Source organism: Prionailurus viverrinus, chromosome C1 (assembly GCF_022837055.1).
Source record: "Prionailurus viverrinus isolate Anna chromosome C1, UM_Priviv_1.0, whole genome shotgun sequence".
Taxonomy (NCBI): Eukaryota; Metazoa; Chordata; class Mammalia; order Carnivora; family Felidae; genus Prionailurus; species Prionailurus viverrinus.
The window spans coordinates 128,862,082-128,876,827 of NC_062568.1; the positions used below are offsets into that span (position 1 = coordinate 128,862,082).

General features: G+C 36.7%; 1 protein-coding gene across 6 annotated transcripts in view; it reads right to left on the reverse strand.

The window, feature by feature from the left end:
- The window catches only part of SLC35A3 (solute carrier family 35 member A3), a 66,755-nt gene that overhangs the window by 25,538 nt on the left and 26,471 nt on the right, over positions 1-14,746 (reverse strand). For all 6 annotated transcript variants that reach the window (XM_047870427.1, XM_047870432.1, XM_047870431.1 and 3 more), the window contains 4 exons: positions 10,993-11,197; positions 4,572-4,726; positions 4,372-4,494; positions 1,524-1,695 (listed from right to left, as the gene is read on the reverse strand). In XM_047870427.1, coding sequence (XP_047726383.1) covers positions 1,524-1,695; positions 4,372-4,494; positions 4,572-4,726; positions 10,993-11,197 — 655 coding nt within the window. The remainder of the gene's footprint in view (positions 1-1,523; positions 1,696-4,371; positions 4,495-4,571; positions 4,727-10,992; positions 11,198-14,746) is intronic.

Sequence of the window (14,746 nt, forward strand, 5' to 3'; positions counted from 1 at the left end):
ACAGAAAACTTGATACATTTATAAAATTTTGCAGAGAAACAAACAAATCCTGTGATAAATATAAAGGTTCAGTTTGTTACCACATTACTGGAAACCAGCTGGAAAAATGGACTAAGGCTTAGAGGTTGTTTGGGAATGTTTGACTTAAAATATAGGCCATTAGGAGTACAGACATTCACTGTGGAGGGCCTGACTGCTACCAGGAGAGACACGGTAAATTTGTTAAGTTGATGTAGACAAAAAAACAAAACAAAACAAAAAACAGTTTTCAAACATGAGCTCCAAAGTCACAAGAATAGAGACTTGAAATAGAATGATTGATTTGCAATGAAGCTGTCTCTCACATGTAGCATTTTCCAAAATTAATATATACCTAGAATACTATATCTGGAATTTTTGTATGAGAAATTAAACGCTGTAATACTGTAATAGTTTAAATATTTGTTCAAATGAAATCCTTAAGTATGTGAAGTCTTTTTGTTTGTTATAAACTATTTACCTTCAGTTAAAAAAATGTTACAGAGGGGCGCCTGGGTGGCGCAGTCGGTTAAGCGTCCGACTTCAGCCAGGTCACGATCTCGCGGTCCGTGAGTTCGAGCCCCGCGTCAGGCTCTGGGCTGATGGCTCAGAGCCTGGAGCCTGTTTCTGATTCTGTGTCTCCCTCTCTCTCTGCCCCTCCCCCGTTCATGCTCTGTCTCTCTCTGTCCCAAAAATAAATAAATGTTGAAAAAAAAAATTTTTTTTAAATGTTACAGAATTTAAAAGCTAAAACAAAATATTTTGAAATAAAAAGGTATACTAAGATTTTAAAACAAAGATGAAAGTTTCATCATTTCAAACTTCCTCTATTAAGTTTCTTTTTTTTCTTTTTCAGCTTTATTGAGGTAAAATTGACAAGTAAAATTGTGTAAGGTATTTAAAGTGCACGTCTTGAGGATTTGGAATATAATATGGTGACTATAGTTGATAACACTATATCATATAATTGACATTTGTCAAGTATCTTAATCTCCTTATCCCCCCAGGAAGAGAGTATGTTATTTGTAACATCTTCTCTGAGAATTGGAGCAACCAAGAATAAAGTTCTTAAGTCTTCAAATAGTGAGGACAGAAATAGGCTATATATATATACCCTTATGTCAGAGACCTAAAATTCCATATTCTTGAATAACAGGCATTCATTTAAAACACAATGCTTTTTGGTGTTGTTTGTTTTTTAAATACATTGTTTCTGGGGGGGAGGGATACAAAGAGAGGGAGAGAGAGAATCTTAAGCAGGCTCCCATGGCCAGCACGGAGAACTCTAGGGCTCCATCTCACAACTATGATGAGATCATGACCTGAACCAAAATCAAGAGTCGGATGCTTAACCAACTGAGCCACCCAGGTGCCCCTTGCCAGACATTTGTATCAGTGAGATTTTATGGGAGGCTTATTTATTTAAAGATATATAGTAATCTTTAAGTCTAACATTAAAAAATATTATGAAAAAAAGATAACTTTAGAAAGCATTTAAAACTTACCAAGTTGAATGTTTCTTATCCAAACTGATTGTTTGGTTTCTTTCAAGATTTTCTCAAAGTAAACCCCAGCAAAGCCACTTGAAAAACATGCTGTGAGAACTGCCATGAGGCCTACAAATTGAGAGCCAGCTGAAAGTTCCTTAGAATCAAGCTCCTGAGAATCTGAGGGCCACTGAACAAAAAGAAAAACAAAACTGTAGTTTATTCTTATGATATTTTACAAAGTACATATTTAGAGTGCACTCTCAGACCTTAAGATAAAAATGCAACCAATACCATTCTTGGGGATTGCAGAGGAGAGCTTTTGAAAGAAAATCTTAGAATCATTTTATTTTTTTCCCATAGTGATATTACTGTTACAACTTACAATTTCAAAAAATTCCCTAAAAAAGAGAAAGAGAATGAGTAAATGCACAGATGCATAAAACAGCTTCTATAAGCAGTTCAGTTGTAGAAATTCAAAGTGTGAACTGTTGGAGCAGCAAAAATGATTCTGGAGCTGTTGGTTATTATGGAAGTCCCATATGGTATCCTGTTAACCACTGTGGGCTTTATCCCATAGTTCAGTGTTCCTGAAATTATCTTCATGGCTTTTGTTAAATCTGTGTTCCACCTGAACTCTTACTTGATATTTTAATTAAAAAATTTTTAATATTTATTTATTTTTGAGAGAGAGAGAGAGAGAGAGAGAGAGAGAGAGAGAGAGAGAGAGATGGGAGGGGCAGAGAGAGAGGGAGACAGAATCCAAAGCAGGCCCCAGGCCCTGAACTGTCAGCACAGAGACCAACGCAGGGCTCCAACTCATGTACTGTGAGATCATGACCTGAGCTGAAGTCGGACACTCAACCAACTGAGCCACCCAGAGACCCCTTGATATTTTAATTTAAAACACCTCACTTTTTACAATGTAATACCTACTTTAGCTTATCCTTAGCAATATCTATGAAAATATGGGTTTGAAATGGCAGTTATATTTTTGTAACACCCATTTTAAAATATATTAACTAGGGGTATCTGGGTGGCTCAGTTGGTTAAGTCCTACTCTTGGTTTTGCCTCAGGTCATGATCTCATGGTTTGTGGATTCAAGCCCTGCTCTGGGCTCTGTACTGACAGTATGAAGCCTGCTTGGGATTCTTTCTCTCTCCCTCTCTCTGCACCTCCTCTGCTCACTTGCTCTCTCAAAATAAATAAATAAATAAACATTTAAAAAAAATAAATAACAGAAATATTTATTCAAGATAGACATAGCACCCCTGGAGAAAGTAATCGGGGAAGAGGGCTCTGGATGGCAGGAAATTGGCATGATTGGATTTGTTTTCAGATAAACCATAGTGGTGACTACTGGAGTTTGAATTTTGAGGGATGGGTAAGACTGAAGTAAAAAAAATCAGAAGGCAAATGATCACATGAGAAACAAGACGACATGAACCGGGGAAGAGACAGAGAAGGACAGAATCAAGAAGCATTACAAAGCAGCAATAGCAAAGTCTTAGTGACTGAATAGATGTACAGGCAGAAGGAAGAGTTAAGACAACTCCCAGGCAGAGTAAATAATGAGGGAAAAAAATACAAGCAAGAATAGTTTTGGTGGAGGAAAAGGTAAAGTTTAGTTTTGGATATGCTCAGTTTATAAAGCCTATTGAATAACTGAACTAAGATGTCCAACAGGTTTTTAGATGTACAAATCTGAAATTATGGGTGAGACACAGACCAAGGAACTATGAGCATATATGTGTTAATAAAAACCTACAGAATGAAGTCTCCAAAAATAAGACATAACTTAAGGGAAATAACAAGCCTACCAGAAACCCCAATATCAAGAAAAGGACCCCAGGAAGGAGCCCAATAAAGAATTATTAGGAAGATGAGAAGAACCAGGAAAGAATGGTATCAGGGAAGCTGACGAACAATAAGAAGGGAGTAATTAATAACCTCAAATGCAGGGCGCCTGGATGGCTCAGCTGGTTAAGTGTCTGACTTTGGCTCATAGTTTGTGAGTTTGAGCCCTGCATCAGGCTCTGCGCTGCTGGTGTGGAGCCTGCTTGGGATTCTCTCTCTCTCCCTCTCTCTCTCTCTCTCTCTCTAATAAATCAGTAAAACTTAAAAAAATTTTTTTAATAAAATAATCTCAAAGGCTCCAGACATCCAGTAAAAATCAGTGTTGTTTTATGTACGATTTTATTTCCCTAACTAGATTTGTGTCAGATAATTTGATTTTTACTTATTTTAATTTTTAAAATTTCATTCATTCATTCATTCATTCATTCATTCATTCATTCATTCCCTTGTTTAAATTCCAGTATAGTTAACATACAGTGTTATATTAGTTTCAGGTGTTCAATATAGTAACTTAACAATTCTGTACATAACTCAGAACTCATTAAGAGGAGTGTACTCTTAATCCTCTACACCTATTTCACCCATCCCCCTCACCTGTCTCCTCTCTGGTAACTATCAGTTTATTCTGTATAGTTAGGAGTCTGTTTTTGGTTTGTCTCTTTTTTTCTTTGCTTTGTTTCTTAAATGCCACAGATGAGTGAAATCATATGGTATATAAATACAATTGAACATTACTCAGGTACAGAAAAGAATGAAATCTTACCATTTGCAACAACACCGATGGACCTACAGAGTATAAGACTAATAAGTAAAATAACTTATATAAGACTTTTATTTCTCATTAGTTGCAGTCCCGATGTAGTATCTTACTCAAAGGAAGCCCTCAAAATAGGTCAGTTGTGAGAATGAAATTTACTCGCTTCAACAAGTAACAAATGTATCCTCCATGCACAATAAGGTTTTGAAACTGTGATAAAAATGAAAGGTGTACTTATCTTGAATAGTTACCTGTACAAAAGCAACTCCTGTCATCAAAATTACTAGGGAGAGCCACTGGTACACACCTAATTTTTTACTAAGCATAGACACAGAAAATAATGCTGTTGTAAGAATTTTCAACTGATATGTGACCTGAAAAAGAAAAGAGCTAATATTATTGTTTGTTTATTTGCTTCTTAAAAGAACTACTAGAAATATATTTTAAGTACCTGATAAGTAGCTGCATCCAGATTTGATAGTGCCACATAAAGTAAGTTATTCTGAAGAGTATATATCCCTGATGGAATAGCAAGTTTCAGAGTTTCCATAGGTTTATTAAGTATTTCATCATGCAGTATTCGATTCAGTGCTCTTAGACTACATTCTAGAAAACACATGAAATGGGTAAAACCAATAATTAAGTAACTCTGAATAAGTTACATACTCTCTCTCAAGGCCTCAGTTTTCTCACCTATAAAAAATGGAAACAGGCCTACATGTTAAGATACTTTTAGGTCTGAAATATACCTTTAATGATACTAATTTTTCAAAAGTTAAATATTATAACATAGCATATTAAGAACATTATCCTTATACTCTTTCATTAGGAAACATAAGCAAATTGATTATATGTATTTACATATATGTATACATACATATCTGCACATATATATTTATGATAACCAAACGCTCAAAGTATTAATTTTTTAGCTAAGTATTCTTACTCTATAGTAGCAACATTATAAAAACTTGTATTTTGTGCATTCCATTTTATCACCAGCCATTCAAGCCAATTAATAATTGTGAAGACTTTAATCATAAAAAGACAGTAAAACAACTAAGGAGTGGGTTTGGCTGCAAACAACAGAAAACCCAGTGAATACTGGCTCAACCTCAAAGGGACCTGTCTCATCCCCAAAGGGCCAGGGCCAGGTCCAAAGCAGCTCAGTGATGACATCAGGGTCCTAAGCTCACTCTCCATTTATATTGGCTTTTTACCTTCATGCTTCTCATCTATTGTCTACATGATTATTGCAACAAGGTCACCACATGATCACCGAAATTGTGTCTGGTTCTTGTTTTTAGGCAGCAAGAAAGAACAGGAGGATACAGTGACCTAGTGGGCATCTTCTTTTGCTGTCACAGACCAGGATTTTGTTGCACAGCTACCCCCTGCAGCAAGGGAGCTGGGCAATATTGTCTTTTCTTTCATAGTCTCCATATTAGAAACAACAAAGGGAGAAAGGGGTTGGAAATGGACTTCAAGCTAGCCAGCCTACAGTAGTAATCACAAAAAAAAAAATGTCCAAAGAACTTTAAGAGATACATAAACCCTTAAAGACAGGCGAAATCTAAGGATCCTACTACTTTACCAATAATGACACTTCATAGCTGATTTTCTCTCCTAACATAAAACTTGAAAACTTTGATTATGAAAACTTTTTTTAATGGAAAAAATGTTTAAAGATTAATATGTGATATTTATCCTTTCCTTACCCTAAAATAATAATAGTAAAATAAAAGGTAACTAAAAGTTACCAAAAGATTTCTTCTTAGATTTAGCAGAAAAAAAATCTAAAATATTAGCTTATTTAAACATTTTTAAAATTATATTAAAATTTAAAATAATTAATGCTGTGACATATTTTTCTCAACAGGAGTTCAGGGAAGGTCTTGTTCCTTATTCCTTCCAATTCCTGGTATTGTTAGGCTTTTTCTTTTTGCCAATCTGAGGGTATTGAAATTGCGTCTGTGGCTTTAATTTGATTTCTCTGCTTGCTAGTAAGGTTGATCTATATTTATATATTGTTATATATTTATATAAATATATTTTTATATATTTATTTATATTTTAGAAATTTTTTAATATATTTATTGGCCATTCAGGTTTCTCTCTCTCTCTCTCCCTTTTATTTATTTATTTTTGAGAGAGAGACAGAGAGAGACAGAGAGAGAGCATGTGCGCACAAGCAGGAGAGGAACAGAGAATCTGAAGCATGTTCCAGGTTCTGAGCTGTCAGCACAGAACTCAACGTGGGGCACGAACTCATGAACCTGACCTGAAATTGGACACTTAACTGACTGAGCCACCCAAGAGCCCCCAGGTTTCTCTTCTGTAAACTGCTTATTTATATCTTTTGTCCACTTTTCTGTTGAGATGCTTGTCTTTTCCTTATTGAATTATGTAAGTTCTTTGATGTTCTGGATGTTCATTATTGGTGGATACATGTGATGTTAATATCTTCTCTCAATCTCTGGTTTATCTTCTCATTTGGTTTTATATACAGGCATTTTTTCATTTTAATGTACCCCAAGTCATCCATTTTTTAAAAGTTCATTTGTGGGGCGCCTGGGTGGCTCAGTCGGTTGAGTGTCTGACTTTGGCTCAGGTCATGATCTCCTGGTTTGTGAGTTCGAGCCCTGCGCCAGGCTCTGTGCTGACAGCTCAGAGCCTGGAGCCTGCTTCGGATCCTGTGTCTCCCTTTTTCTCTGCCCCTCCCGCACTCATGCTCTGTCTCTGTCTCTCAATAATATAATAAATATATGTTAAAAAAAATGTTTTAAAATGTTCATTTGTATTCTTTGTATCTTATTTGAAATAATTCACAGTACCAAAGTCATAAATGTCAATCTTTATCTAGAATTTTTTTTAATTAAAAAAAATTTTTTTTAATTTAACCTAAAAACCTGGGAATTATTCCTCAGACTGGATTCTCCATTTCCTTGATCTTCACACACCTACTCTGCTAGCAAGTCATGTCAACTATAGTTTAAAAACATCTGTGTGGGGGCGCCTGGGTGGCTCAGTTGGCTGAGTGTCAGACTTTGGCTCAGGTCATGATCTCACCATCTGTGAGTTCAAGCCCCGCGCTGGGCTCTGTACTGACCCTTCAGAGCCTAGGGCCTGCTTCGGATTCTGTGTCTCCCTCTCTCCCTGCCCCTCCCCCGCTCATGCTCTGTCTCTCTGTCAAAAATAAATAAACATTAAAAAAAATTAAAAAACAAAAAACAAAAAAACCAACATCTGTGTGAACCGGGGCACCTGGGTGGCTCAACTGGTTAAGTGTCTGACTTCAGCTCAGGTCATGATCTCGCCATTTGTGAGTTCAAGCCCCACATCGGGCTCTGGGCTGACAGCCTGGAGCCCGCTTCAGAATCTGTGTCTCCCTCTCTGTCTGCCCCTTCCCCACTCTCACTCTGTCTGTCTCTCTCTCTCTCTCAAAAATAAATAAGCATTAAAAAAAATTTTAAAAAAATCTGTGTGAACTAAATCAATGCCATCTTGGACAATCTGCCGTAAATACCCGCCTCCCCAACACACACACACACACACACACACATACACACACACACACACACACACACACACACACATTCTTTCCTTTTGTTTAAGCACACTTTTGGAACACCTGGGTGGCTCAGTCGGTTAAGCATCCGACTTCAGCTTAGGTCATGATCTCACACTCCATGAGTTTGAGCCCCCCATGTTGGGCTCTGTGCTGACAGCTCGGAGCCTGGAGCCTGCTTTGGATTCTGTGTCTCCCTCTCTCTGACCCTTCCCCCTTCATGCTCTGTCTTTCTCTGTCTCAAAAATAAATAAACATTAAAAAACAAATCACACTTTTAAGTACATCCTTAGGATATAACGTCCATGATATGATCTGTCTTGGAGATATGACTGACACACACCTATTCTTTTTTCTTTTTTCTTTTTTTTTTTTTATGTTTTATTTACTTTTAAGACAGAGAGACAGAGCATGAGTGGGGATGGGGCAGAGAGAGAGGGAGACACAGAATCCGAAGCAGGCTCTAAGCTCTGAGCTGTGAGCACAGAGCCCGATGCGGGGCTCGAACTCAGGAACTGTGAGATCATGACCTGAGCTGAAGTTGGATGCTTAACCAAGTGAGCCACCCAGGTGTCCCATGACACACACCCATTCTTAAACATTTTCCTCTTGGATGGCCTCCAACATGTACTCCCCAACCTCTAGGGCGATAAAAGCAGGCCTTAAGGGAGATGGTTGTTGCAGAGATCTACTCCTCTTGCAGCTACCAAAGACACCCTCATCAAGCTGGATTTGTCAGCCTTTTTCTTTAGTCTTTGAGTTCCTTCAGCCTTTGGAGGTGGTTCTGCATATACCTCCTGTTCAGAGAACAATGTCGCATAAACATCATCTCTTCTCTACCAATGTCATCTAAGCTACCATCATCTTCTTGCCTGGACTAGTGCCATAGCTTCCATATATGATTTCTTGAACCTATTCTTGCATCTCCTCTACTGTCAATATGACTACTGTACTGGTCTTTCCATGCACAAAATGGGACATATTTTAAACATTTCAATTATTTCTTTTTGCTTTTATGGTCATATCTGTAGCCTACAAAGCTGCATTGCATTTTCTGAATGCCAATTCAATCTCTCTTTGTTCCATTCTTATCCTTGATCAATATGCTACAGCCACAATGGCCACCGTAATAGATTCAAAAGTATACTAAATTTATGAACAATTTAAAAAATAGGCAGCAGACTTGAACAGACATTTCTCTAAAGATAAACAAATGGTCAATAAGCACATGAAAAGATGCTCAACGTCATTAGTCATTAGTGAAAATCAAATCAAAACCATAATAAGATACAATGTCACACCTACTAGAATGGCTATACATTTTTAATTTTATTTTATTTATTTATTTTGAGAAAAAGGATGGACACACATATGGGGGTGGGGAGGGGCAGAGAGAGAGGGAAAGAGAAAATCCCAAGCAGATTCTGTGCTTTCAGCACAGAGCCTGACATGGGGCTCAATCTCACAACGGTGAGATCATGACATAAGCCTAAATCAAGAAGTGGTCACTCAACTGACTGAGCCACATGGCACCCCTATACATTTTTTTTTTTTGAATAACAAGTGTTGGTAAGGATGTAGAGAATTTTCAGCCTTCGGACATTGCCAATGGGAATACAAAATGTTGTAGTAGCTGTGGAAAAGTTTGGTGGCTCTTCAAAATGTTAAATGCAGGGGCGCCTGGGTGGCGCAGTCGGTTGAGCGCCGACTTCAGCCAGGTCACGATCTCGCGGTCCGGGAGTTCGAGCCCCGCGTCAGGCTCTGGGCTGATGGCTCAGAGCCTGGAGCCTGTTTCCGATTCTGCGTCTCCCTCTCTCTCTGCCCCTCCCCCATTCATGCTCTGTCTCTCTCTGTCCCAAAAATAAATAAACGTTGAAAAAAAAAAAAAATGTTAAATGCAGAATTACCATGTGACCAAGCAATTATACTCCAATGTATATACTCAAAAGTTATGAAAGCAAGGACTTGAGCAGAGACTTATGACTCTATTGCAATATTAATTATTCAGTATTCATTGCAGCGTTATTCACAATACCAAAAGGTGGAAAAAACTTAAGTGTCCATCAATACATTAATGGCTACAATGTTATACACACACACACACACACACACACACGCACACACATACATACATACAATGAAATATTATCTGGTCATAAAAAGGAATAAAGTTCTGGGGTGCCTAGGTGGCTCACATGGTTAAGTATCTGACTCTTGATATTGGCTCAAGTCATGATCTCACAGATCGTGTGATCGAGCCCTGCATGGGACTCTGCGCTGATAGCATGGAGCCTGTTTGGGATTCTCTCTCTCCCTCTCTCTCTGGCCCTCCCCCATCTGCCCTCACTGGTGCATGTTGTGTGTATGTCTCTCTCTCTCAAAATAAACATTAAAAAAAATAAATAAAGTTCTGATACATGTTACAACATGTATTAAACTTGAAAACATTGTCTAAAATAAGCCAGACATAAAAGGAGAAATATTGTATGATTCTACTTAGATGGAATATCTATAACAGGCCAATTCATAGAGACAGAAAGTAGAATAGAGGTTTCCAAGTACTGAAGATAAAGGGGAATGGGAATTATTATTTAATGGTTACAGAGTTTCCATTTGGTGTGAATGAAGTTTTGGAAATAGTGCTAGTGGTTGCACAACATTGTGAATATAATTAATGCCACTGAATTATACTTAAAAGTGGTTAAAGTTGCAAATTTTATGATATATATGTGTGTAAAAATATATTGTACTACAATTTCAAAGAATAATGCAATATACCCCAAAACACAGAATTTTATACTTCAAAACCTGTGAATTATATGGTATATGAATTATATCTCAATAAAGTTGTTTTTTTCTTAAAATGTATCAAATTAGTCACCACTAGACTAACCAATGCATCAAATAATATAAAAAGGCTTGACTTTAGTAAAAAATTGTGACTTCTCTAAATTTCTAAAAGTTACAGAACTATATAGAATTTACTTATTCTCAAATTATTATAAATGCAAGAAGCTATATTTCATATTTACAGCATTAACTGGAAGACATGAATCATGATATAGATCAGAATAAAATGTCTTCGTTACTAGACTAAAATTGTCTTAAGAAAATGAAAAATATTGAAATGTCTGTAATAGTAGGACATTAGATAAGGCAATAGTGTTCAAATGTGTATGTATATGTATACATATGAATGTATGTATGTATATATATATATATATATATATATATCATATGTAAATAACACCAAAATAATCAAGTAAATTGCAATGACTTGAGAACAGAAAACCAAAAAACTTACTGCTATCTTTGTAGACTAATAAAATGCAGGCCATTATTTTCAAAAGTTCAGCAACAACCACTGCTGTAGAAGATAGATAACGAGGTCCCTCTTCTTTTAAAGTCCTAGAATAACGCATCGTTAGAACCAAACTGGTAGTCTGAAAGACCAAAATTCCCAAGGAAAGGTATTTTAGGTTGGCGGACATTGTTTTATCTTCATTTGCCTGAAAAACAAAATAATTAGGGCAAATAAACAAAATTAGAAAATACAGAAACATTTATTAAAAATCATTATGAGACTTCTGGTTCCAGACAAGAATGAGTAAGTGCATTCCACCCTTTTCTTCCTGGAATCATAACTATAAACCCTGGACCAAAGACAAAAAGTAAGTACTAGAAGACTCAGGAAGGTGAAGAAAATAAGACAAACTGGCTAGCGACCCCAGATCTTTTTTTTTTTCTAATTTCTAAAAAATTTTTTAAGTTTATTTATTTATTTTGAGAGAGACAGAGAGAGAACACAAACAGGGGAGGGGCAGAGAGAGAGGAGGACAGAGAATCCAAAGCAGGCTCTGTGCTGAAAGCAGAGAACCTGATGTGGGGCTTGAACTCATGAACCATGAGATCATGACCTAAGCTGAAGTCAGACACTTAACTGACTGAGGTTGGAGAGGCTAAATTATGATCAGGCAAAAACAATTACATAAAAATTATTTCTAGAATGAAAGAAGGACATTCCATAATGATAAAAGAGTCAATACATCGGTAAGATGTAGCCAGTTATAAATGAATATGTGCCTAATAACATAGCTTTAAAACACATGGGACAAAAACTAACATATTAAAAAACAACAACAGGTAAAGCCATAAGACATAATGTGAGGTTTTAACTTACTTTTTTCAGTAATTAACAGAATACACACACATGCACACCAAAACCTCCCAGTAAGAATACAGAAGATCTGAACAACAGTATCAACCACCATAACTCTTGCAAACATGGAGATGCTCCACCAAGAGCCTCTTTTGAGGAAGAACTTAATGCAGTATGTGTGGTCAGTTCACTTCTCCTCCACTTATCATTTGCTTCCAAATGATGTAAAGATTCAGTGCAATTCCAAGCAAAATCCCTATAGGTTTTTGGTAGAAACTGACAAGCTGATTTAAAAATTTATATGGAGGGGCACCTGGGTGGCTCAGTGGGTTGAGTGTCCAGCTCTTGATTTCAGCACAGGTCATGTTCTCACAGATCTCACAGTTTGTAAGATTGAGCCCCATGTCAGGTTCTGCACTGGCAGCATGGAGCCTGCATGGGATTCTCTCTCTCCCTCTCTGTCTACCCTTCCCCCACTCATGAGCACTCTCTCTCAAAATAAATAAACTTTAAAAATAAAATTTCTATGGAAATACAAAGGACTTAGACAACCAAAACAATTTTGAAAAGAAAAAATAAAGAAGTTAAACTGAAAGTCCACACTTTCTATAAAGCTCTAATAATTAAAACTGGTATTGATACAGGACAGAAGTACAGATCAATGGAACAGAATATAGTCCAGAAGTTAAGTCCATACATATTTGGTCAAATGACCTTGACAATGGTAACAAAAACAAATAATTCTAGAACAAGACAACTGTATTCTTTTTATTTTTTAAAAATGTTTATTTATTTTGAGAGAGAGAGTTCATGTGCATGTACCTGAGAGGGAGAGAATCCTAAGCAGGCTCCACATTGTCAGCACAGAGCCCTACATGGGGTTTGATCCCATGAAAGGTGAGATCATGACCTGAACTAATATCAAGAGTCAGACACTCAACCAACTGAGCCATCCAGGAGCTCCATTTTTAAGTGAATCTCTATCCTTATTTATCTCACACCAAGTATTTAACTAGAAATGAATCACAGACCTGTCATAAAAGCTAAAGCTATAAATATTCAAGAAGAAAACAAGAGAAAAATGTAGACACTTATGAATATGCAAAGATTTCCTAGATACAAAAAACACAAACCATAAAAGAAAAATATGGATAAATTGGATATCATTAATTTAAAACTGTTCCTCCAAAGATACTATAAAAATAAAGGCAAACCACATGATGGGAGAAAATATTCTCAACACATCTGACAATGGCTTTGTGTCCAGAATATATACAGAACTCTTACAACACAGTAAGTACAAGACAACCCATGAGCAAAAGATTTGAATAGACATTTCATCAAAAAAGATGAATGGGGGGCGCCTGGGTGGCGCAGTCGGTTAAGCGTCCGACTTCAGCCAGGTCACGATCTCGCGGTCCGTGAGTTCGAGCCCCGCGTCAGGCTCTGGGCTGATGGCTCAGAGCCTGGAGCCTGTTTCCGATTCTGTGTCTCCCTCTCTCTCTGCCCCTCCCCCGTTCATGCTCTGTCTCTCTCTGTCCCAAAAATAAATAAACGTAAAAAAAAAAAAAAAAGATGAATGAATGGCTAATAGGCACATGAAAAGATGTTCAACATCACAGTCATTACAGAAATACAAATTAAAACCACATGAGATACCATTATGTACCTACTAGAATGGCAAAAATTTTTAAATTGATGCTACCAAGCAATGGAGTGGGTTTAGAGCAGAGGTCTTACATTGCTAGTGGGACTATTAAGTGATACAACCACTTTGAATAACACTTTGGTAGTTGATTTAAAAAAATAATAATCTTTTCAAATGGCCTAGAAATTCCACTCTTAGGTATACTCAAGAGATCTGAAAACATTTATCGATAATGCTCGTATATAATTATTCATGTGAATTTCATTTATAACATTCAAAAACTGTAAATAACCCAAATGCCCATTAACAGGTGAATTACTAAACATACTGTGGTACATCCATGATGGAATACTACTTAGCAATAAAAAGAAATGAAATACTAATGTATGGTAAAACATCAATGAATCTTAAAAAGAAATTAAACAAAAAAGTTTATAGACAAAACTGTATACACTATATGATCCATTTTTATGAAATTCTAAAAAGGGCAAAAGTAATTTGCAGTGACAGATGCAGACTGTGGCCAGGGGTTGAGGTTGGAGGTTGACTGCAAAGGGATAGCAAGGAATTGTTGGTGATAATGGAAATATTCTGTATCTTGATTGTGTGATGATTATACAATTCTATTCACTTATTGTAACTCACTGAACTGTACATTTAAAAAGGATACATCTTATTGTGTGTAAATCACAAATCAACAAAGTTGATCAAAGATTGAGGATAGGGGTGCCTCCGTGGCTCAGTTGGTTATGCCTCTGACTCTTGATTTTGGCTCAGGTCATGATCTCACAGTCTGTGAGTTTGAGCCCCAAAGCGGGCTCTGTGCTGGCAGTGCAGAACCTCCTTGGGATTCTCTCTCTCTGCCCCTCCCCCATTCGTGTGCGTGCACTTACTCTCTAAATAAATAAATAAATAAATAAATAAATAAATAAATAACCTTAAAAAAAAAAAGATTGAGGATGTACTAAGTAGTAGCATTCCTCAACAGACTTTCCTCATACTTTGATTTTGGCTCTAATTCCTTTGGATTAATACCAATGATGTTCTGTTAGTCTATTCTTCAGGCCAATTCTATCCTTTCCATGATTCCATCTTCCATCCTAAGTTTTGTTAATATGAACACTTTTTATTATATATTTCTTTATAGCTCTCACAACCAAGCCACCCTTTATGGCTCTAGTTATATGATCCACTATCTTTCCTCACCTCATAATCATTAAAATAGCAATATAATATATTCAAATAGATCCA